Genomic DNA, 23,138 nt, shown 5'->3' with positions numbered 1-23,138 from the left:
AGGATGCGTTAGTTGGGAGCGTATTACCGGAGAAAATGTGGCAGCTGCGTCGTCGACCGAGCGTTACAGTTCGGTTTTCCTTGACGCATAAGAGACCGAAAATGCGTACGAAATTGTTAGCAGCTGCGCCACCGACACGCACGCTCTCTCTCTCTCTCTCTCTCTCTCTCTCTCTCTCTCTCTCTCGTTCGTAAGCATCGCTCGAAGCGCATCTGGATCGCATCGAGAAGCATCGTACTCTCTCTCGTACGCATCAACGCCGATGACGAGGATGATCTCTTCTGGTCGATGAGCAAGAAAATTAAAGGTCGGTCTCTGATTTAACGCTGCAATCTCGTTGACAGTAGCACATATATCCTTTATGTATTCAAAGGTAGGCAAGAAACGGGACGGATACGAAAGTGCTGGACTAGCGAAGGAGAGATAGAGATAGATAGATAGATAGAGAGAGAGAGAGAGAGAGAGAGAGAGATAGAGAAAGATAGAGAAGCACGTCGAGAAATCTAAGCCCAGCTTTAGACCGTCCGACACCGAGGAGACACGAGATTTAATCTATCCGGAAGCGAGAAAGGGACCCTTGCTTGCATCGGCTGAAATTCCACGAAATTAAGCGGCGTCTCCTCTTCCTCAGAAATTTCTACAACCTCGTTCGTCTTAACGCGACTCGGATTAGCCGGCTTGACAGCACAGATTTCCGAAACTACCGACCGAGTTTTCCGACCGATTCGAATTTCATCTTTACTTTAACGAACCTAGCTTTACGATCGTTAGAACAAACGTAATGTTCGTTACGATCAAGTATTCCTGTCCCCTGCCGTCGAAAACAGTCACTCGTCGAATATTAAAATATTAAAACGATAAAGGTGTGCGAGAAAGGTGTAGAAAGATAGAGAGAGAGAAAGAGAGAGAGAGAGAGGGGGAGAATATAAGGGGTGTGGAATAAAGGGGTGTGGATTTTATCAACGGTTACGCTTTTCGTTCCGCTTCCTACGAACTTAATCGTTCGTAAAGCGTCGCCATCGAACCGGCAAAATACAACGAAGCGTCGACAAAACGGTCGCCATTTTGGTCGGTTAAATTCGAATCTAATTAATCGTAATCCGGCGAGCTAAAGCAAAATTATTAGAACGCGAAACATATTTCACTCTCTCCCTCGAGAGAAAGAGAGGAAGAGAGAGATATCTCGCGTTCTATCTCCCCCCCTTTCTCTCTCTCTCTCCGTGTCGCACATCGACGTATTTTAATTTCCGCTTTTAACACGACTCTCCCACCTCGATACGATTCGGAATAATCGATTAGGAGTTACTTTCGATCGATTAATTTTCAATCTTCACGCTTCCCGTTGATCGAGATTCGCGACTTTGGTGACGCAGAACTCACACGAATTTGGACGATGATCCTCCATTAAGCTCGCTCGTTCTCCTTCGTCTTTCGGCTGCGAAACCACTCGAGCACTCGGACAATTCTCAATACTTAACCCACCCCCTAAAGAGTCTTCCCGTCTTCCCTTCTTACCCTCTCTCGGCGCCACGACGATCCCGCACATTCTCGTTTCTCGGCTGGTGGATCTACCGTCTTTGCTCCGTAGGAGAACACGAGAAAAAGGAGAAGGAGAAGGAGCGAGCTAGAGAGAGAGAGAGAGAGAGAGAGAGAGAGAGAGAGAGAGAGAGAAAGAGAGATAGCAACGAAAGCTACGTAGGTAGTTCGAATTCGATCTGTGGTCTAAGCCCTTAATACCTGCTTATTCGTTCGCCTGGAAGAGGATCTCGGAGAGGTATCTAAACTTTCCGAATGTTCTCTCTACGAAGAGAACTAAACGGCGAACGATTTCGTTGCCGCGAGTTCGACGGAAATAGGTAGGTACTCTTCCTTTAATCGGCTGACTAAGACGTGCCAATCATAGTTTGGTTCCAAGGGCGAAAACGAGAGTGAGAGAGAGAGAGAGAGAGAGAAAGCTTTTCCTATTTTGGTACATTGGCGAAGGAAGAAAACTGAACGAGGACAAAGATAAAGAAAGAACGATCTTTAACGTAGATAGGAAGATTCGATCGAATCGCAATGTCCAGCGGCATCCACCGAAAAATTGTCAAGATACCTATCTCCTCTTACGAGTAGGTAGCTGGGTAGATACTATTTTCTTTCTTTCTTTTTTTTTCTATTTTTTTTTCTTCTTTCTTCTTCTTCTTCCTCTTACCTCTTACAAATCGCGTCGATTCCGTTTACGCTCTTTCCCGTTAAGCAGCTCTCTTTCTTCCATTTTTTTTTCTTTTCTTTTCTTTCTTTTTTTTTTTCTTTTTTTTCTTTACTTCTTCTTCCTCCACGAGCACGAGCGAAAACGACGAGAATATTGTGCATTTCAGCGTAAAACTCTCTCCGATCAGTAGTTCCCTAACGTTCCTACGAGACATTCTATTCTTTTCATTTTTGTTTATACACCGAATACCATACCGTCTTCTGTTATATTCCTTCGTTCTTACCTTTTCTTCGTATGCACGTACGTGCGTATATACGCGAGTGTGTAAGTTACCATTTTCGTATACTTTACCGTTTGAAATTCTTCCCTTCGATGTTGGAAACTTGCATCGAACCAGAATCCATACAAATAAACATGCGAGAGAGTTGGGTAGAAGCAGCAGAAAGTCGACAGAAAAACTGACACTCGACAATGATCAACGGTGGTGCTATCCCTTTTTCATATTCCTTTTCTTTTCCTTTTTTTTTTTTATGTTTGTTTGTTCGTTCGCTGTTCGTTCGTTCGTTCGTTCGTTCGTTTGTTTTCCCTTTCTCTTTCTTTTTTTTTTTCTCTAATTCCTCCACCTCCGCCCTTTCGGCCCTCCGTAAAAGGACACGAACGAGGTGGTGGTTGGTCGTAGCAAAAGCGCGCGATCGGAACAATTTCAAACGCTCTTTTCTCCGGGCGCCGCGCCGTAGGGCAGTAGTAGTCGAGGTCGAAAAGCATCAGGGCCGTCTCGTTTCTCTCTTCCTGTCCCCTCCCCCTCCCCTCCCCTCTTCTCTTCTCTTCTCTTCTCTTTCTCACCCCCACCCACTCCTACCCCTCCTCGAATACTTTTTCCTTCTCTTTTTGTAAGCCCTTTTTCGTGGCTGAAAAAGCACAAGCTTCTCTCGTAAGCGACGATTCGACCGCAAAAACAGGAGCGACGAGATCTCTTTGTACTCGGTGCGTCAACTGCGTCACTTCCGGCCGGCCGTACGGTACCTACGCGAAAACCTACGGGTTTTTCGTTTCGCACGAGTAAAACCGACTGAAAGAGATAGAAATATATATATATATATGTGGAATAAAATGTAAGAGGACAAAGGGCGATAGAAAATTTGGGAATTTTCTAAAGACTCTCTCTACTGTCTTTATCTCGATTTAGTTCTGTATACATAAAAAAACAAAACAAAACAAAACAAAAATAAAACATTGACGATGAAGGAATTATTGGTTAGTTTCAAAGGTACAACGTAGGTATTGATGTTAGGGGTAGTATAGTGTTCGATGGATGTTTTAAAAGGGGTGGTAAAGGAGTATCGACGATGGCACGAACGTGTTTCGTGAAATAAAAGCGTATCCTACGGTCGCTATATGTTTGTCTATATATTGTCTATATATACGTACACACACATAAATATATGTTATATACATACATGTATTTGTGTACGCGATTGCTTTTTTTTTGTCAAATATCGAAAGTACTTCCCGCACGAAGAGACCCCTTTGACGTTTAACCGGACGCTTTTATCGATCGGAGAATTTATTTCTTCTCCTATCTACCGAACCCTCTACCCCCGAACATCGTGCTGTCTCCCTCTCTCGTTCTTTCTCTTTCTCTTTCTCTCTTTTCCGTCTGTCTCTGGCTGCCATTCCTCCTCCTCCTCCTCCTCGTCCACCTCCATCAGCCACACAACCACCGATCCCAGCTCTTTATCCCGAATCACCCACCCAAAGCAGTCTCGTTCCCATTTTGTTTCCCTCCTATTCGTTCCCTAGCTCGTCCCCTCCCTCTCGACCATCCTCTCACGGTCGTTCTCTCTATCTCTTTCTATCTCACTCTCTCGGCAGATAGGTGAGATTAAGCGGTCCGCAATGCGCGCCAGTGCTTATCAGGAGATTGCATTTTAGCATAATAGGTACGAGCCGGCATTGTAGCCATTTTGAAGGACGTGCGTCGCGAGCATGATGTGTGTCGAGCATTTATCATAGTTGGGCTACTCGTTTACTCTCTCTCTCTCTCTCTTTTTCTCTCTTTCCCATCGTACTTTCGGAGCTATTCCTCTCTCTCTCTCTCTCTTTTTATACTCTTTTCTTTTTCCTCTCATTTCGCGTATGTTTCGTCTCTCGTTCTTGTTCTCTCTCTTCCTCTCTCTCTCTCTCTCTCTCTCTCTAGTTAGCTTGCTCGCTCACCGGTCTCTTCCATTCTCTCTCTCTCTCTTTCTCTATCTATCTTATACGCATGGAATGTCTCTTCCCACAACGCATCATCACGGTACATTCCCAACTTGAACTCCGTGGAAGTTGGTTCAGCGACCAGTTGGAAACAGCCGTGTCTCATCGTTACGTGTGTCTAACTAATAACTTGGATTAATATTTCTTCTCTTTAAAACGCCCATCGGGAGTCCCGGCGATTCGGTACGACCGGCTATTACCGCTTGGCAGCTTGACGAACAACTGGCGAAGAGAGAGAAGGAGAGAGAGAGAGAGAGAGAGAGAGAGAGGAGAGGAGAGGGGAGAAATTGTACGATAAGGACAGAAACAAAGGACTCCTAGAGGTCAGCGAGAGAAAACGTGGGAGCGGTTTAAAAATTTTATGTTTCTCTACGCGTACCTCGTGTTTATCTCGTACGACTGGACCAATGAAGCAGCCAGTATATAACGGGTGGGAAACGCGTTAGCTCGTATGTGTGTACGTGCGTATCTACTACTCGCGAACGTGTACGTATTACGAACGAACCGAGAAACGTTTCCACCAAACGATTCTCTTTCTAACGCGATACTTGGCAGTTCGAATAACGTTCCTGTGTTTTCTTCCGACCGACTAACTCCGTTCTTAATCTTTGCCAGTCGAATACGAACGATAATAATCTTCGATATCTTACGGAACGAAACGAGAAAAGGCTTGCTTATGTTATTTAACTTTCGAGAAATTTATCGTTTATTTCATCGAGAAGGAATTTGGATTTTTTTACAATCGATCAAATTTACGATAGTTTATTAAAAGAATTCGAAATCTGATAAGAACGTAAGTGCGTTTCTCCGTTGACCTTCTCCTCCCCATCCACCCCTTAATTTTTTTTCTCGTTCTCTCTCTCTCTCTTTTTTTTTCACTTCCTCGTTGTCTATGAAAGAAAAAGAAACAAAATCAATTCCAAGATCCATAGAGACCACCTGCTCTCTCTCGTTCGAATTTCGGTCGATCCAATATTGTATAACTCGTGGGTAACTCATGCCATATATAATCGTAGATCGGAGATTAAACGCAGTGTTCGACGCTTAACGGAGAGGCGATAACGAACGGGCCACGTTGCTCGTAACCGACCGTGCTGAAAATTGGATTTTTCCATCCACAAAATATGCGAGGAGCGACGAGAAACTCCCCAATGATTCTAAATTTGGATCTACTTACTTAAAAAAAATAACGAGACAGGAGCCCGTAGAAATTATTCAAAAAGGATTGCTCTTCTTGTTCGTATCGAATTCCTTTCTTTTTTTTTTTTTTTCTTTTTTTTCTCTCTGTTCTTCTTTTCGATAATGAGAAAAATTAAAATTCTTCGTCTTTCGTTAATTGTTGCAATTTGATTCACGTTTATTATTATTATTATTATTTTTTTTTCTTCTTCGAAGCGCGTAACGATAACTTTTGGTTTCGCGTGATCAACGTTATCAATGTGTACGTCATCGAGGATTTCCGACAGGAGCGACGGATGAAATCGATCCGACGATCGACTATCCATCGTTCTTCTTCTATTGAACGATAATAACGGGATAAATGAGAAAGGGACGATCAAGATAGCTAGGATGGATGCTAGTGATTGTGAGAATGTCCCAACGTTCATACGGTTCGATTTACTGACAATTAACGTACATACGTCCCTCGGTTCGAGAATCGACCGAACGTGACGTTCATTTCCCTCTCTATTTCTCTTTCTCTCTCTCTCTCTCTCTCTCTCTTTCTATCTATCTATCCGTCTATCTCTCTATCTATCTCTCTATCTATCTCTCTATCTATCTCTCTATCTACCTATTTATCTCTTTCTCTTTCTCTTTCACCTCTTTTACTCCTATTGATTCGCAATCGGTTCGGAAACAACGACGAAGATTTGCGTTTACGAAATAAGGCAATAATTTTGGGAAGATCGACGGACGCGATTTACCGTAAATTATTCTACGTCGTTCGTCCGTCAGGCTATAGTCTGAAATCTGATCTACAATGATTGACATTTATGATCATAAGCCGTCGGACAGATAAATGGGTAAACGTTCGATCCAGTCGCACGACGATCATTTCCGAAGATATTCTCGCGTAACTTTTGATTTATTGGCAATTATCGTAAATCTAACGATTACAATTTTATCGTCGATTGGTAATCGTCTATAAACGTTCTACGAAAAAGGCTGATCGAACAAACTTTGCTTCTTTTTTTTTTTTATATGTACTTTCTCTAAAGGACATCATACGTACATACATACATACATATATATATATATATTTTTTTGAATAATCTACAAAAACTTTTGGAGAATCTGATATAAATGAATTCTTTTACCAATTTTCTTTTTTTAACTTTTTTTTTTAACTTCAGCCACGATATTAAATTTATTCAGTCTGCTACGTTTATACGCGACGATAAATTCATAAAAAAAATTTTTTTTCTTTTCCATAATTGTTTTTCCTCCTTTCATTTACTCTCTCTCTCTCTCTCTCTCTCTCCCTCCCTCTCTCTCTCTCTCTCTCTCTCTCCCTCTCTCTTTCTCTTCCTCTCTCTCTCTCTCTCTCTCTGTCTCTTTCTCTCTGTGAAATAATTTCACGAGGCCAATTTATCCGTCTACTCGTTCTTGCATCTTTCGTTTTCGATCCTCTCGGCAATATCCATCGGGACTCCTTGGACTCTTTCTTTTATACGATCGTTACGGAACGATAATCACGATATAAGCACGAGCGACACGCGAATTGTTTCGAAGTAAGGTTCGCGAAGAAACGTTGCCGTTACACGCGATCGTCTTTCATCGTCGCCATCATTTTTCTTTCTCTCTTCTCTCTCTTTTTTTTTTATTTTTGAGAAACCGAAACACGCACGACAATGAAGAGATTCTATTATATGTCCTTTTTCAAGTATAAACTAGTCCTATATCTTATATGACTTCTTTTTTTATTTTTTCGTCGATTTCTTTCTTTCTTTTTTTTTTTACGACGATGTTTCAATGACGTCAATAATTCGAGATCCGTAAGGATAAATAATATAATTCATCATTTAAGCAGAAAAATTTGGAGACGACTCAACGAGAAAATAATGCGTTTCGTTAATAATAAAAGGAGACATATATAAATATATACGTTTAATTATTTAAGAACGAATAAATTATGACGAATGAGTATAGTACTCCTTTCACAATCACTTTTTTTCTTCGTCCATCTCGTTTATTGGTTTCCTTTCTCTTTCTTTTTTGTGTCGCGATATTAATAAAAATTAGCATTCTACAATATCATTTACATTCGACTAGTTTCTATTTTCGATTGTGAAATCGTTGACGCGTGTGTTAGCAGCGTCGAAACGATAGAACAAGGTCGTTGACATTTTTGAAGTTTCTAGACGATGTTCAGACGTCAAAGGCTAATCGTTTCGACGAGAGAAATTCGTACGGAGCACGCGTGAACGTTTCGAAAGTGAGAGCAAATGTTTTCCTCTCGTATACACTAAAAGAGAAAGAGAGGGAGAGAGATAGAGAGAGAGAGAGAGAAAGAGAGAGGACGAAGTGTATAAGAAAACAGTGTGAATCGAGAAAGAGTAGGAGGGACTCGATGTATGGTACACTATCGCCACCATTGCTGCTACTACTACTATTACTGTTACTACCACTATTACTACTACTATACTGCTACAAGGAGATTACAGCACGGTACACTACGTGTCGCCCACCAACGGCAAACGTTTGTCGAATCAACAGACGCTCCGATAACTCCTTGGAAAATGAAGCTCTCCAAAGTGACTTATGGTTCGAGCATTATTTTACAATTTACTACGTCGATTTATATCGTTCCTTTTTTCTTATCTTCAACAACGTTTGACCAATTCCATAGGAGAGATGATATCGACCAACAGGCCCTTCGAGAAAAAGGGATGCTGCAAAGCGACCATTAAAGTTTCGTGCGTGAGTTATTCCAATAAGTACGTTCGTTTGTATATTGACCGACGAAGGTCAATCGTATTTGTTCCTCGATCCCCACGTAAAAAGGTTCCTATGGATTCTATCGCGCGGAATAAATCGATCCGATTTATCTATGCTTTCGATCGTATTTTTTTTTCCTTTTTTTTTTTATAAACCATCCCATTTTTCTCTTTCTTTTTTTTTACAACTGATTCTCAACCGAATTTGTCAGATCTTCGTAGGATCGTAATCAAGAGGGTTCGGGTTTGCGAAGGGAAATTTAAAATTCGTCGGAATCTTTGTCGGACAAACGGAAGAAGACGATAAACGAAAAAGACAAAGAGGATGAAGAAGAGGAAGAAAAAGAAAAAGGTAAAAAGAAGAAAATAGAGGGGGAACACTCGTACGTAGAATGTACATACGTAGAAGACTCTCCTTCCAGGAAGTTGGTCTCGAAATCGCGAAGGGTAGCCCGCTACTTTGCAAGAAAAATCCTCAGCAAACATTTTTCCCGGGCGCTGCGTACCTGATACGCTAGCGCAAATTAAATGCAAACAAAAATACGTCCTCCGACTCCTGAAGCGGACTGAAAGAATAGAGGAAAGAAAGGTTAGAGAGAAGGAGCGAGCGAGCGAGAGAGAGAGAAGGAGAAAGAAATGTCTCGAGATGAAAGATCCACGCCAAGAGCGCGCGAAGTGTAGTTCTGTTCTTTTTCAAGGAAGAAAGGGCACGTGGGGGTGCCGAGTGAAGTAGCGGAAAAGGAAAGAGGAAAGAAATAGAGAGAGAGAGAGAGAGAGAGAGAGAGAGAGATGATACGTACAAGCCACGCGGTCGTTCCGCACGAGCAACTAAGAGACGAAAAGGAAGGAAAAGGATGAGAAGAAGAAGAAGAAGAAGAAGAAGAAGGAGAAAACGCTGAGAAAAACGGAAGTTAATCGACGAAGCGAATCTCTTTTTATCGACCACGAGCGAGCGAGAGAAAGAGAGATAGATAGAGAGAGATACACTTTGTGTCGTCTTCTGGCGTCCGTTGTTCCCTTTACACGCTGGGGAGGATAAAATCGTTTGAGAAACGAGCGCCGTTGCGCCGCGAATTCCATTACCGTGCGTGCGTTTGAAGAATCGTCGAACGTTTCGCCGAGCAAAGTGCCGAGAGAAACAAGGAGAGAGAGAGAGATAGATATATACAGAAAGAAGGAGAGAGAATGAGAGAGAGAGAGAGAGAGAGGAAAAGGAGCAAAACGATACGTCGTAGCGCACGAATTTAAGAGAGAAAAAGAGAGATAGATAGATAGATAGATAGATAGAGATAGAGAGAGTCAAATGTACGAGCGGATAGGAGATGAAAGAGAAACTCGAAAATTCGTGGAAAAGAAAGAGAGAAAGATAGATCGATGGATGGCAGAAAAATGTGCACCGAAATTTATATAACGAGGAATTCTATTATGTTAGACTCTCGCCCAGAGGGCGTGTGTATATATCGGAATATCGAACGGCGTGCTTCATCGACCGAGATAAGATCCGTTTACGTTCGCTCTCTTCTCTCTTCCATTTTCCTATCTCTCTCTCTCCCTCTCTATCTCTCTCTTTCTCTCTTATTCTCTTATTCCCTCTCTCTCTCTCTTTCTCTCTTCACGTTCTCTATGTTCTCGCGCATGAATCACGATACTGTAGGTAATTCAACGGAAAAGCAATTTTTCGTTAAGCCTCGGTCGAACGCGGCCCTTTCTACGAGAGAAAGAGAAAGAAAGAAAAAAAAAAAGAGAAAAGGGAATAGATAGCGAAAGAACGAGAGAAAGAGAGAGGGAGAGAGGAAGAGACAGTGGAGGGAGAAGAGGTGAGTCTTATCGCTAGGCGAAATGCACCGGACTCTCATTGAGATAATGGAAAGGATGGGTGGAAGTGGAAAGAGGGAAGGATAATGCAAAACAACGGGATTATCCTCGAGTAACGTCGCGTTGCACGGAAGCGAGTGTTCCTCGAGGACGAGCGTATTCGGTAGGTGGAGATAGTTTTTAAGAGCGGAGAGAAGAGAAGAGAGATAGAGAGAGGGAAAGAGGAAAGAGAAGTTAGAGATGACAGAAAATTTGCAACGTTGGAACAATAGTTTGACGATTAACATGATTACCAAGAAATGTCCCTCGTTGCCGAATCATTTCGTGCGCATTCGTTCGAAATAAATAATTTATGATACGTTAAAGTAGTTTGTAAACAATTCTTTTAGAAATGTTCATTGCGAATGGTTCGATAAAGTAGATATCTACGATATTATTTTAAAGGTTTCAAAAAAAAAAAAAAGAAGAAAAGGAAAAGAAAGGAAAAAGAAAGAAAAACAAGAAAGTTGTAGAAAGTAAAGTGTTTATCGCGTCGTTTGCTCAAAGTGGTTCGAGAGAAAGAGAGAGAGAGAGAGAGATGTATATATATCCTTTGAGTATTTTCTTATCTATCTCAAAGGTTTGCCTTATACGTTTCCATATTCGTTTTCACCCCCTTTTAGGATTTCCCATACGCGAGCGAACGCTCTTCTCGTCGTATAGACGCCGTTTCTGAAATAAACAACTAGATATCTTCGAAGTTGCGTAGAGAGAAGGAAATATATGTGTGTGTGTATGTGTGTGTGTAGAGAGAGGGAGAGAGAAGATGTCGGTTCTCCGAGACAACCTTTCCCCTCAATTTCCCCACCTCGACCAATCTTTCTATCTTTCTCTTTCTCCTCCTTCTCTTCTGATTTCACATACGGATATTCCTATTTGTTTTTTCTCAAGATATCCGCTGTGTTTACTCGCTACGATTTGCGTTGGCACCGACAAATTTCAACTACAATATATATATATATATATATATGTGTGTGTGTGTGTGTTTATATAGACGAAACGTCAGTGATACGATTCTATCTCTCGTTAAAATTATTATATGATTTATATTTAAAAATGATACGAACGAAGGTAATAATCTTACTCCGAAAATATCTATATAATTCGAAATAATTCGGCTATAATAATACAGATATAATTCGCGTACATATTTATATACATATTTATACACACACAGGACATATATATATATATGCGTACATATATATATATATATATATATATATGTATATATAAAATACATATGCATCTATATATAAGGAAGTGCTCGTGAATCACGAGGTTCGATCATAACGAAGAAACTTCCGCGTGCCGATCCGTGTTACAAGTTTCCGTGAGATTTCATAGCTGTACTACCGGTGAAGAAATTCTCCGAGAAATTATTACGCGAAGCATCAAGTATTCCGGCAATCTAGAGGATGATGCTCTTCGTCGCTTTGACTAAACAAACGAAATCCTAAACCGCGATTAATTCACCGATTAATATTTCTTTCATTATTTCTCTCTCTCTCTCTCTCTCTCTCTCTACCCTATATCATTATATTTTGATTATTCTATCTCTCTCATGAATGCTTTATCGAACGCGATTAAATATCGAAGGTATACAAGATATTTTGGTCACGATTCGCGAGCTCAAATACAACTAATTACAAGCTATCGCGCATATAATCAGATTACGCGGCGAGCGCGTCATGGATTATACTTCAACGCTGCCGATCGTGAACGGACGACAATAGGGGATGAGGAGAGAGAGAGAGAGAGAGGGAGAGAGGGGGAGGGAGAAGTAGAGAGGGGGTTGATGGAGAGGTCGGTGGATGTGCAGACTGAAAATTTTGCGATTGTCATCGACCATATTGGCTCGCTTCAGAACTCTTTTATGCCATTGAACTCGCGTGAAAGTGCGACATGATTGAGTTTCAAATCTCCCCTCCTCCAGGAATATTGAGGAAAGAGAAGGAAAAGAGAGAAAAAAGAGAAAAAGGAGAGAGAGAGAGAGAGAGAGAGAGAGATAGAATGAAAAAAAGGAAAAGAAAAATTGATTGTCGAAAAAGTTGATCGACAGTAACGATATAGGTACATCAGTTTCGATTAATATCTTATCCGTAGTTGTGTTTAGTGAGATCGCTGTCCGTGTACCGTGAATATTTCAAGGAAGAATGAAAAATTGATCGATCTCGTTAGATTCGCCGTACGCGAATCGACGAAGCTACCCCGAAAACGAAGCGTTGAATTATCTCTTGGACGATCGGAGGGACGACGGGAGGGAGAGACGGAGGAGGAGGACGTTCAACGAAAAACTATTGTCGAAACGTTGGAAACAATAATCAACGGTTTCGCGAAACGTTTGTTAATGGGAGTTTTAATAGATAAACGCTCTCTACGAAATGGAGTCCAACGCGATTGTGTGCGGTGACTATCGATCGTATGCGACTCCAGAAGGATTTGGGTCAGAATTTGGTAAAAAGCGCTGTGTCGTTAGACTCTGGAGAGAGGAGTCCAAGGTGTTTTCTCTGTTCGCGAAGACGAAAGCCACGTAGACTGCTAGTACGACGTGTCTAGAGCGACGTTCCCAGAGCTTTGGATCGTATATTAACTAGAATCGATATTTACCTTGGTGCATGCTTGTCCGAGCCACGTATGCAGACCTCGTTTTAGCACTGGTCGCTCGATCTAAACAATAAAACGAAAGATAAACTTTAACTTCGTTGTTTCCTTTTGTCCCACAATCATTTTTATTAGCTGTTAGTAATGCCAACAGCTCGTTTAATTTTTTAACGTTTATAAGAATTATTACGTAATAGAGAAAAATAATTTTATCGTACGGCACGTTTTATCCCTAACGTGTTGCGTGTACCTATGCGTTTAATAATAAATTGCCATGACACGATAAAGTCTTTTCGCATGCATGTAAATCTAAAACAAACGTGATATTACGTAATCTCGAAAATTGAAAAGGCAAGAAAATATAAAAAACAGCAAGAAGGAACGGCTTTCGGTAACATCGTAAAGTACGCGATAATCTCTTCGGGGTTGCCGTATATAAATTATCCTAGAGAGAATATACGTATGTGTGTACACAAATATACACGCGCGTACACACATACGGATATACATAACATATACGTTTAGCATTAAAGTCGTATTCAATGCTTCCATGAATTAAACCCACCCCTTGGCGTACCACCACCGCCAACTCTCTGTCTTGACACGCTACCAACGCGTACGTACATCGATGCAAATATCGTTTTCGTGAAAAGTTCAAGCATTCTTTAGATTATTTTTATGGGGGCACTTTCATACGATTTAAGTACCATATATACGCGCACACACACGTACACACTATATAAAGTGTGTTTAGCGGGAATTCAAAACGGAATGTGCCACTTATTTAAAAATAATATTACGTATATAAAGAATATCAAGAAGGAAATGGATCGGCAAAAGAACAGAAAAAAGAAAAAGAAAAAGAAAGGAAAAAACGATTCACACCTTATCGTCGATCATTATATCGCGATAATAATCGATCGGCTTCTCGTCGGTGTCGATCTTTCTTCTTCTATGTTCACCGTGCATAATATCGAAAGAGATAATACTTATATAATTACCGCACATTCACACAACGTAGACGTATAAACCAAATTAAAAATGACGATCATAGAACGATCATAGACACCGAGGAGCTGATCGCAACGGCGGGAGGCCACGTATAGCCGCTTGACTTCTGAAGTCTCGACTGCATCGTCGGACACGAGCGTGCACGCGCGCGCGCATTGTTACCCCGCCAGCGTCCTGTCAAACTTCCACACACGAGGCGCTACGGGGTGCAAAGGTTGCTGAAACGCATTCATTCGTGCATATGTACGTATACGTGTCTGTATGTGTATATATCTACGTGTATATATGTATGTATGTATATATGTACGCACACGCATATATAATATATATATATATATATGATGTAGATATATATGTATATATATACGCACGAATACACGTTTTCTCTATGCCTCGTTGCTGGCCGAATGGTCCTACTTGGAAATTGTAAGGCGATAATAACGCGCTTTAGCGTTCGATCAATCGGATTAAACAACATATATCGAGCCAAGGGGTGGCTATTATTACGCAGAGCCGTTCGTTCCTACCTCCAAATGCTGTCACGCTTCGTTCTAAGGGAAAGGTATTTTCCGTACGAATAACGCGCGCACAACCATTGACTTCCGATTTCTCTCGCTCGCTCGACGACGTATCCAATCGTAAAAGAAAGAGAGAGTCAAAGAGAGAGAGAGAGAACGTTTGACGTAGAGTAAAATTTTTCCTTTTTTTCCGAAACACACTTTATTATAATGAATACGATCAAACTATCAAATTTCATGAATATTTTAAAGAAAGATTAGATTTTGACGATTTTCTCATATTGGACGAGTCGATCGATTTAGATGATAATCGTGCTTAGAATCGCATGGTTAACGCGAAAGTCCTTTGATGTTGCCCGGTAATCACGATGATCATTGTTGCGCGATATTCAAGGACGATCAATGATTGATAATCCTGGGCTCCAATATAGCGAATAATGGTCCTCGTCGTTCGAGTTTCGCAGACGATCGTTTGGAGATATATATATATATATATACACATAGGTACTATCTATATATGTACATAATTTCTCGATGTTGTTAACGAGAGTTATGAACGACGAGCTGTTTTTTTTTTAGTGGCTATTGAGTTAAAAAAAAGTAAAAAAAAAATAAAAAATAAAAACTCGGAAAAACAGAAAAAAGAGAAAACGAAGAAAATGACAGGAATGATAGGACGAAAAAGCTGTTTTGCACGAAAATTGCACAGATTATATGTATATACGTAAATATAGAAAAATACACAGAGAAAGAGAGAGAGAGATAGAGAGAGAGAGAGAGATAGAGATAGGTTGGTGTCGATTCCACGCGTCGATTTTATTATTCACCGTGCAATCGAGTATGTGCGACGATATTGAACGCCCAACGTGAATCGAAAGAGTAACGTGAGAAGGGAAATTTTGTTCTCTTCCTATTACCTTTCCCTTGCTCTATCTCTATCTATCTCTTTTTCCTTATTACTTCTCTATCTCTTCTTTCACTTCTTACACTTTTAAACGATAAGAGTCGTGTGTTTCGATTCAAAAAAAAAAAAAAATAATAAAAACGATACGCGTTTTAAAACTTTTCGATTGGGAACTTTTATATATATTTATATTTATATATTTTATGTATATATATATATATATATTCATTTATACATATATATATAGTATATAGTACTTTTTTTATTATCTAACGATGAAAACTATTAGTAAGAAAAGAAAGAGAGAGAGAGAGAGAGAGAGAAGAAATTAATAAAGATAAAAATTCGTTTGCTTTTTGTTCATTAGTATACCACATCATTATCTTCGGAAAGCGTAGAGACGGAGGAAGAGAGAAGAAGGAACAATCTTGATGACGAATCAAGGAAAACGACTGGAGGTTCGTCGACGTCTTTCTTATCTGTGTCGCGTAACGTGTGAGTTTCCTTAGTGTGATTACACGTCTAATATATACATACACATATAAAAACACAAAACACATATACGTATGTACGCACCTACCTATATTAGTTAATATTGATGATGAGGGAAATACAATAGAGGGAGAGAGAGAGAGAGAGAGAGAGAAAGAGAGAGAGAGAGAGAGAGGGATAGTCGAGAGAGACCAGTCATCGTATTTAACGACGAGCGTACACGCATGCACGTGTATTAATCGCCAAGAATGGCGCTTCGGTGCGTGTAAACAGCTACCGATAGCATTAACGAAACTCAGCGTTGGAAAGCCAGCGTCGTTATCGCCATTACGCTCGCATTAGATCCAGTACTTACTCTCCCTCTTCGTTACGCACCCTACGCACGTACGTGCGTATAGATGTATGCTAGCTTGCTCTTTCTCCCTCTCTCTGTCTCTCTTTTTAATGCAAGAGATGATCTCTCTATCTCAGTCTCTCTCATTCTATCGATCTAATGAAGTATTCCGATGTACATACGTGCATATGTGTGTGCGTGTGTGTGTGTACACACATATACAGATAGATAGATAGGTAAATTTACATATATACACACCATACATAGATATTCGGTGCGTTATCGCACGAGCCGGTTTATTTATTAAATACTTTTCGTCATTCTATTTGATTTTGTTTTCGAGCGTTGTCCGTCCAACGGACAGACGGACAGATGGATTAAATATCGCTCTAAACTCGATATAAAATGGCTGTGTGTGCCGGTGACAGCTTAATGAAAGCGTAATGAATATAACGGTAAGGGCAGAGGAAGAGAGAGAGAGAGAGAAAGAGAGAGATGCAATGATACTCTTCATAGACAGTAAATGATTATCGCCAATAACGGATATTAATAGTCTTTAAGCACCTACCGTGAATACGTTCCGGCGATAATTTCATCCGAGTTAGTCAGTAAATTAATTATTACGATGTCTCTGCCGAGTATTTCTGCCTGTTATTAATTCGTTGTATTCGGCGACACGCGTTTATAGTAAAAACAGAGAAGAGAAGAGAAGAGAAGAGAGAACTTCTCGTGCGAAAATCAATGCTGCTCCTCTTCGGACGACTGACGATATAAATCTAACTCGGTTTCGAGCTGAATGATTGACCGAACGTTTCAAAGTCCTTGAACTGTTTTTCCTTCTTATTTCCTTTTTGTTTTTCACTCGGCGATAACAGCGAGTAAACGCGCAATATGTTGGAGTGTTTGTTGTGTGTAATACGTCTCGTCTAGATTGCCAGTTGAAGGGCAATGTGTCTAAACGCTACGAAAACAAGTATTTTTCATTCGATGAATACGAAAGGACATTCTTAAGCGACGGCGACGACGACGACGACAACAAAGACGACGACAAAGGATCAAGAAAGATGGAGATAAAGAGAAAGAGAGAGAGAGAGAGAGAGAGAAAGAGAGAGAAAGAGAGAGCGACAGACAGACACGAAGAAGAAAAAGATCAGTAAAATGATATATCGCGTCAAGTTAGAACGAACCGATCATCCTTCTCCGGTATTCTCACCCCGTTAAAAGCAATTAATTCGAAGACAAAGATTACGGTAGCAACGATCGCGTTGTTACTGGCCTCGACGAGGCCAGGAAAAGATGGCTGAGAGCAGCAACGTCAGGATAGTTATACGCTCGAAGAACGAGCGAGGAAAAAAGGTAGGACGAGAAATCGAGTTGGTATGGGAGGATACACAGGGGGTTGATGGTGGGAGTAGGAGTATAGGGTGGAGGGGAGGACGCTGAGAGAGAAAGAGAGAGAGAGAGAGAGAAGTAGAGGAGCAGAGAGAGGTGAGCCGCTGCTCGACAATAAGTGCATTCCCTGTACATCAGCGACGAGCACAATATGGCCGAGGAAAAGCCGATAATTAGACGATTTATCACTCGGTCGCTAGCGCCTCTCGCCCGACACAATTCGACTGAAAAGAATCGCGCTTCTCGCGAATACGTTCTTCTCTTTCTCTATCACTCTTTCTCTTTCTCTCGACCCTTCAGTATCACTATCATCCATCCCTTTCGCGCGTTTTTGCCTCCTCTTCAAACCTCCTTTCTCTCCCTCTCTCTCTTTCTCTCTCTCTCTCTCTCTCTTTTGTGAGTGCACACGCGCAAGCTATACACGAGCTACGTATCATTACCGATACACCTACTCGACTCTCACAAACCTGCAAAACGGCACACCTCTTTCTCTCTCTCTTTCTCTCTTTGCTATCACCACGAACAACCCCTCAGCCTCGTTCCTCATTCCAGCTGCATCCGACGTTAATGTTCGACATTCGAGGAAGAGTAGGGAAAAGTAGGGAGGCCCACGAGTTCGTAAAATGGAGGGTCGATGTACGTCTCTGTTTATACCCCGATAAATACGAATGCACGGCCAAGGGATGAAAGCAGACGTCACCCTTATAAGCGTAAACTCCACCATCCTTTCTTTCTTCCTTCCTTCCTTCCTTCCTTTTTTATTTTTCGCTTTTCCTCCTTCAGTCCTTTCCTCCTCGTAGTGTCATCGTCGTAGTCCTCGTTGTCGTCGTCGTTGCGAGGCACGCTTTTTTTCAGGATACCCACTCGTCGTCGCAAAAAGGGATCCTCGATGAGAGATATAGAAAATGAGGAGTGAGAAGAAAGAAAATATGATGGGTGGTTGTTTGAGGATGGAAAGTAGGAAGGAAGGAAGGAAGGAAGGAAGGTAGATAGGAAGGAAGGAAGGAAGGAAGGAATGAATGAAGGGTGTTTGTGCGGTCGAGTGCTTCAGGAAAACGAAGAAAAGCAGAGGAAGAAAGAGAGTAAAAGCGAAAGTAAGAGAGAGAGAGAGAGAGAGAGAGAGAGAGAGAGAAATAGGGGAAGAAATGTAGAAGAGTGGAAATGGATCAAGAATGCTTTTTCTTCCGTTTACCCTCCAACTAAGATATCCTACGTGTAATTGCGTGCAACGTCCGTAGAGAGGACGGAGATAAGAGAAGAGAGAAAAAACAGAAGATGAAGAAGAAGAAGAAGAAGAAGGGGAAATAAGAGAAGGAAGGAAAAAAAAGGGAAATAAGATCGTTAGCGAGAAAGACGAGACGCACCTGGAGTCACGCGCTTTTTTGCCGAACAAGCGCGCTTGTCCTCTCAGGAGGTCTCCCAAGGTATCCCAAGGTATCCCGAGGTGATCGAGCGAGTCGATCGCTTTGTCGTGCCACGTTTCGTTTTCGTTTGTCTTTTCCACTACTTTTTCTTTTCTACCCCTATCCAACGTTTTTCCACAGAGAAACGGACCTCGTCGATCTTGCGACGATGAGAAAGAACTTTTTGCTGGCGCATCGTTTTTCGTGCAAGAGAGACGATTGCCGATCGTGTTTCGTAAAGAATTAGTCGAGGTGTAACGAAGAAGAATTGATAGGACCTAAATGAAAGCGAGAGAAATATATATATATATATACACAAAGTTAATTAGTTTTTAAAGGTTAATATGTAAAATCATTGAATCAATGACGACAATTAATTTAATCTTTCAATGAAATCAACGATTTGATTATTGGATTATAACACGACAAATTGATATATTAAAATATTGATGTATCTATGTATAGATATATAGATATATAAATACATATACACACACACATATATCTATAGAAAGAAAGAAAATGTATATTATATATAAGAAAGAAAGGAGATGACGATTCCTTTTCTCTTTTTTCATTCTAGAAATAAATATGCGTTCGATCGAGATTCTTTTAGACGAAGAGACGACAGCCGTCAAGCCTCATTTTCTTTATTCTACGTTCGAGAAAGGACATATGCCAGATATATCCAAACGGCGAGTTATATACACGGCACCTGTCGATGATTCGAGGGATACCCACCCGGCTGTTCGGTAGACCGACTGCCTCTGCCCCTTACCCCCTTTCTCTCTCTCTCTCTCTCTCTCTCTCTCTCTGCCTTTGCCTCTGACTCTGGCTGTCGTCCCCTTCTTGACTGGACGTCGCGTGCAGAATGCCACGCGTAAATCGTCTTCTTGCCTTTTATTTTCGTACCTGCGATACGACTTCGCCTCGTGGTACGAGAATCTCCCCTCTTACGAGAAGGAGAAGTTAATTGCGATGGATGATAGTCCCTGTTTATTTCACGTTATTTCCCTTACAACGATTATCTCTATTCTCTTTCATCGTTTTCCTTTGTCCGCGAGTATCCATTGTGTTTCCACGATATACGCAAGTGCCAACGAAGGCGTATATCTCGAACGAAATTACATCGATTGTTTATCGATTATCGATCGTCCCGATATTTTTCTATCTATATAAATATTCTCAAGAGAAAAATTAACCCGATAAAAGTTTTTTCGTCGTCGTCGTTGTTGTTGTTGTTGTTGTTATTATTATTATTTTTTTCTTCTTCTTCTTATTATTATTAGTATTATTGGCTAATAACTGGAAAAAATTGCGTTATCTCAAGAAAATTGACGAACGCACGGCAAACAAGGAAAGAAAGGAAAAAAGGAGAGGAAAGTTAATACGATTTGCCGAGGTGCGGACCACCCTTCGCTGTCACGGTCCCGAGTGAGCAAACAATATCTACTATTATTTACAAATACAATAATCCACCCCAAAGGGAGCGTGCGAGCGCGTTCCTGTGATTTCTCGACATACAAAGAGAATTAAAAAAAAAAAAAAGAGGAAAAAGAAAAAGAAAGAAAAAAAACAGAAAGAAAAAAGAAAAGAAAAAAAAATACAATCGTCCTGGGTCAACGCGTGGTGGACGAAGAAAAAAGAGAACGAGTCAACGGCATGTCCACAAACAAGAGAAAATATCATCTCTTTCTCTCTCTCTCTCTCTCTCTCTCTGTCTCTCTTTCTATGAGAGAGAGAGAGAGAAAGAATTTTTTTAGGGCATAAACCATGTATGCAAGTGAAATAAAAAGGAACGGTAAAGAGTACAAAATGGTTATATAGGGAGGCAACCTGAGTTGCGAGTAAAAATTCTTAATTAAAAATTGTTGCGAATAGTCTAGAATGTCTATTTGCTTTGACAAACGAATAACTTCTTTTAAATCGTCGCACCTGCGATAAATAAAGATATCGAATGGATGCGTTTTTCCGTGCGTTTTCCTTTTTATTTCATTTCTTTTTTCTTTTTATATATACATATGAACGTAACGACAGCTCGCTTTTCTCTACGTGCGATTTAACAACTTGAATTATTTAAATGAAAGCTAATACAATTATATTATCGTGATAATTCGCGTAATAGGGAAATATAACTTTACTTTAATTTATTAAATAACGTCATAGAGATGACAATAAAACGGGACTAGTCGAAGGAGCGATCCAGAAAATTTGTTATCGCGTTATATATCTCGTCGACTTTACGCGTAGACACGTTAATTACTTCAACTACATTTTGCACGAAGAATGAGCGAGAGAAATAGAGATAAGCCTCGGCCGTCAACGAGAGAACGAGGACGACAACGTTGAAAGAGAACGAGCACGTAGAAAACGACCGGTACAAAACCATCGATCGCGATCAACGGCCGCAGGGAAGATTACGAGAGATTCGATTACGGTACGCCGCAAGAGGTCAATCATCGTTCCACCGTACATGACCATCGCATAGAACACAAGAACGCGCGTGCGTACGCCTACGAATCGATGCGTTCCTATAAGTGCCAATTTTTTTTTTCTTTTCTATTTTTTTCTCTTTTCTTACAAGAGTGCCAATGAATTTCGAAGAAATGCATTGTTTCGTTGTCTGTCACCTTCTTGTTTGGAAATGCATCAATGTTTATGAAAAAAAGAACAAGGTAACTTATTGCTCGAACGGATTTCAAATCCGTTTTTGAAAGAATCGATAGAAGAATCAATAGAACGTTCGTAGACTTACGAGAACTTTTAGATAAGAAGAAAAAAACAAAAAGGACAATACGTGCTTGTACGATCATATATATATATTTTTTTTTTTTTTTTTTTTTTTTTTTAATATAAACGAGAACATTCATTCTCTAAATTCATTAACGATCAACCTTCGTATGCGTTATCTCGCATGCAGTAGAAAAAATAGAACAACGAGAGTAGCGCGAAAAATCGTGGACGTTTTCGAGAGCGGTTTTATACTGTTTCTCGTGCGGCAAAACGAGAGTCAAAATGTTTTTATTACGTTCGTTCGATTCCGCACGGCATTCCCGTCTGTCGGTTGTTAGGTCACTGGGACGAGAGGATGCGTGAATGTATGTATGTGTATGTATATATGTATGATATATATATATATACACATAGAGAGAGAAAGAGAGAGAGAGAGAGAGAGAGAGAGAGAGAGAGAGAGAGAGTAGGAGAGATGCTACAGGCGGACGAATGGTCTGTATCGAATTTATGCTTTTCCTATTGATTTTACGTATCTCTCTAACGATCGACATTATTCAACGTGAATATGCAAGGCCATACGTGGATATACTACAGAAAAGTATTTTCACTCGTAAGAGAAATTTTAAATATTCGCATCCGTCTTTTATTATTTTGTATATCTCTTCCTTATTCAATTCCGTACAGTCGATCGTAAATCTCGATCGTTGATCCTTCCGAACGATGCGATCGTAGTAATTGTAAATGGGAAAATCGATAAGAGGAATATTTGATTATAACGATTAATGCCGATCCCAGAATATTCATTCTCATAAATAATATAATATGTGGATAGCATGATATTTTATCGTTAAAATATGTCTCGTCCTTGCCGGAAGGACCGTCGCCAAATCGTATTGTGTTCGAACTCGATACCACGACGAGCTAGGCGGTCTCGATAAAGAATATATCCGTGATAGATGTTCTTGGTAGAAGGGAAACCGAGCGAGCTTTATTTCCTAGTAGTTGCCTGCTGCTGTTGGAAAAACGATTCGAATGCGGATCTCGTAGGAAGGTATCGGTAACATTTTTATCTCATTTACCATAGTCCTGTTCTCTCTCTCTCTCTCTCTCTCTCTCTCTCTATGTCCTTGTATCTCTGTCTGTATCTTTATCCCTCTCTTTCTCTTCTGTTTCTATTCTGTTTCTTCGCGTTTAGCATATTTTACTAAATGTTCTTCCCTTTCTTGGATTCCTTCTACTAAGTATTTAAATGAAGCTAAAAGGAGTAAGAGAGTAAAAAAGAAAAAAAAATTAAAAGCATTCTTACTCTTAAAGACAAGTTCTATTAAACAGAATGGAAGGGAGGGAGAGAAAGAGAAAGAGAAAGTAAAACGTTTACGAGATCTTGAAATAACTACTGAGACGTGAGAGGAAAAGAGAGAGAGAGAGAGAGAGAGAGAGAGAGAGAGAGAGAAATAAATTGTGAAAAAGTGGTAAAACCTATAGGAAAGAACACGACGTGTGAT

General features: G+C 40.5%; 1 protein-coding gene across 3 annotated transcripts in view; it reads right to left on the bottom strand.

The window, feature by feature from the left end:
• LOC127066242 (leucine-rich repeat and immunoglobulin-like domain containing-NOGO receptor-interacting protein 4) overlaps window positions 1–23,138 on the bottom strand; it is a 241,189-nt gene that overhangs the window by 62,854 nt on the left and 155,197 nt on the right. For 2 of the 3 annotated variants that reach the window (XM_050999723.1, XM_050999721.1), the window contains exon 3: window positions 12,853–12,912. The exons of the other annotated variant lie outside the window; for it this stretch is intronic. In XM_050999723.1, coding sequence (XP_050855680.1) covers window positions 12,853–12,912 — 60 coding nt within the window. The remainder of the gene's footprint in view (window positions 1–12,852; window positions 12,913–23,138) is intronic. 3 annotated transcript variants of the gene reach the window in all.

Source organism: Vespula vulgaris, chromosome 9 (genome assembly GCF_905475345.1).
Source record: "Vespula vulgaris chromosome 9, iyVesVulg1.1, whole genome shotgun sequence".
Classification (NCBI taxonomy): domain Eukaryota; kingdom Metazoa; phylum Arthropoda; class Insecta; order Hymenoptera; family Vespidae; genus Vespula; species Vespula vulgaris.
The sequence above is the reverse complement of the archived record's forward strand: the minus strand, read 5'-3'. Positions and strand labels throughout refer to the sequence as shown.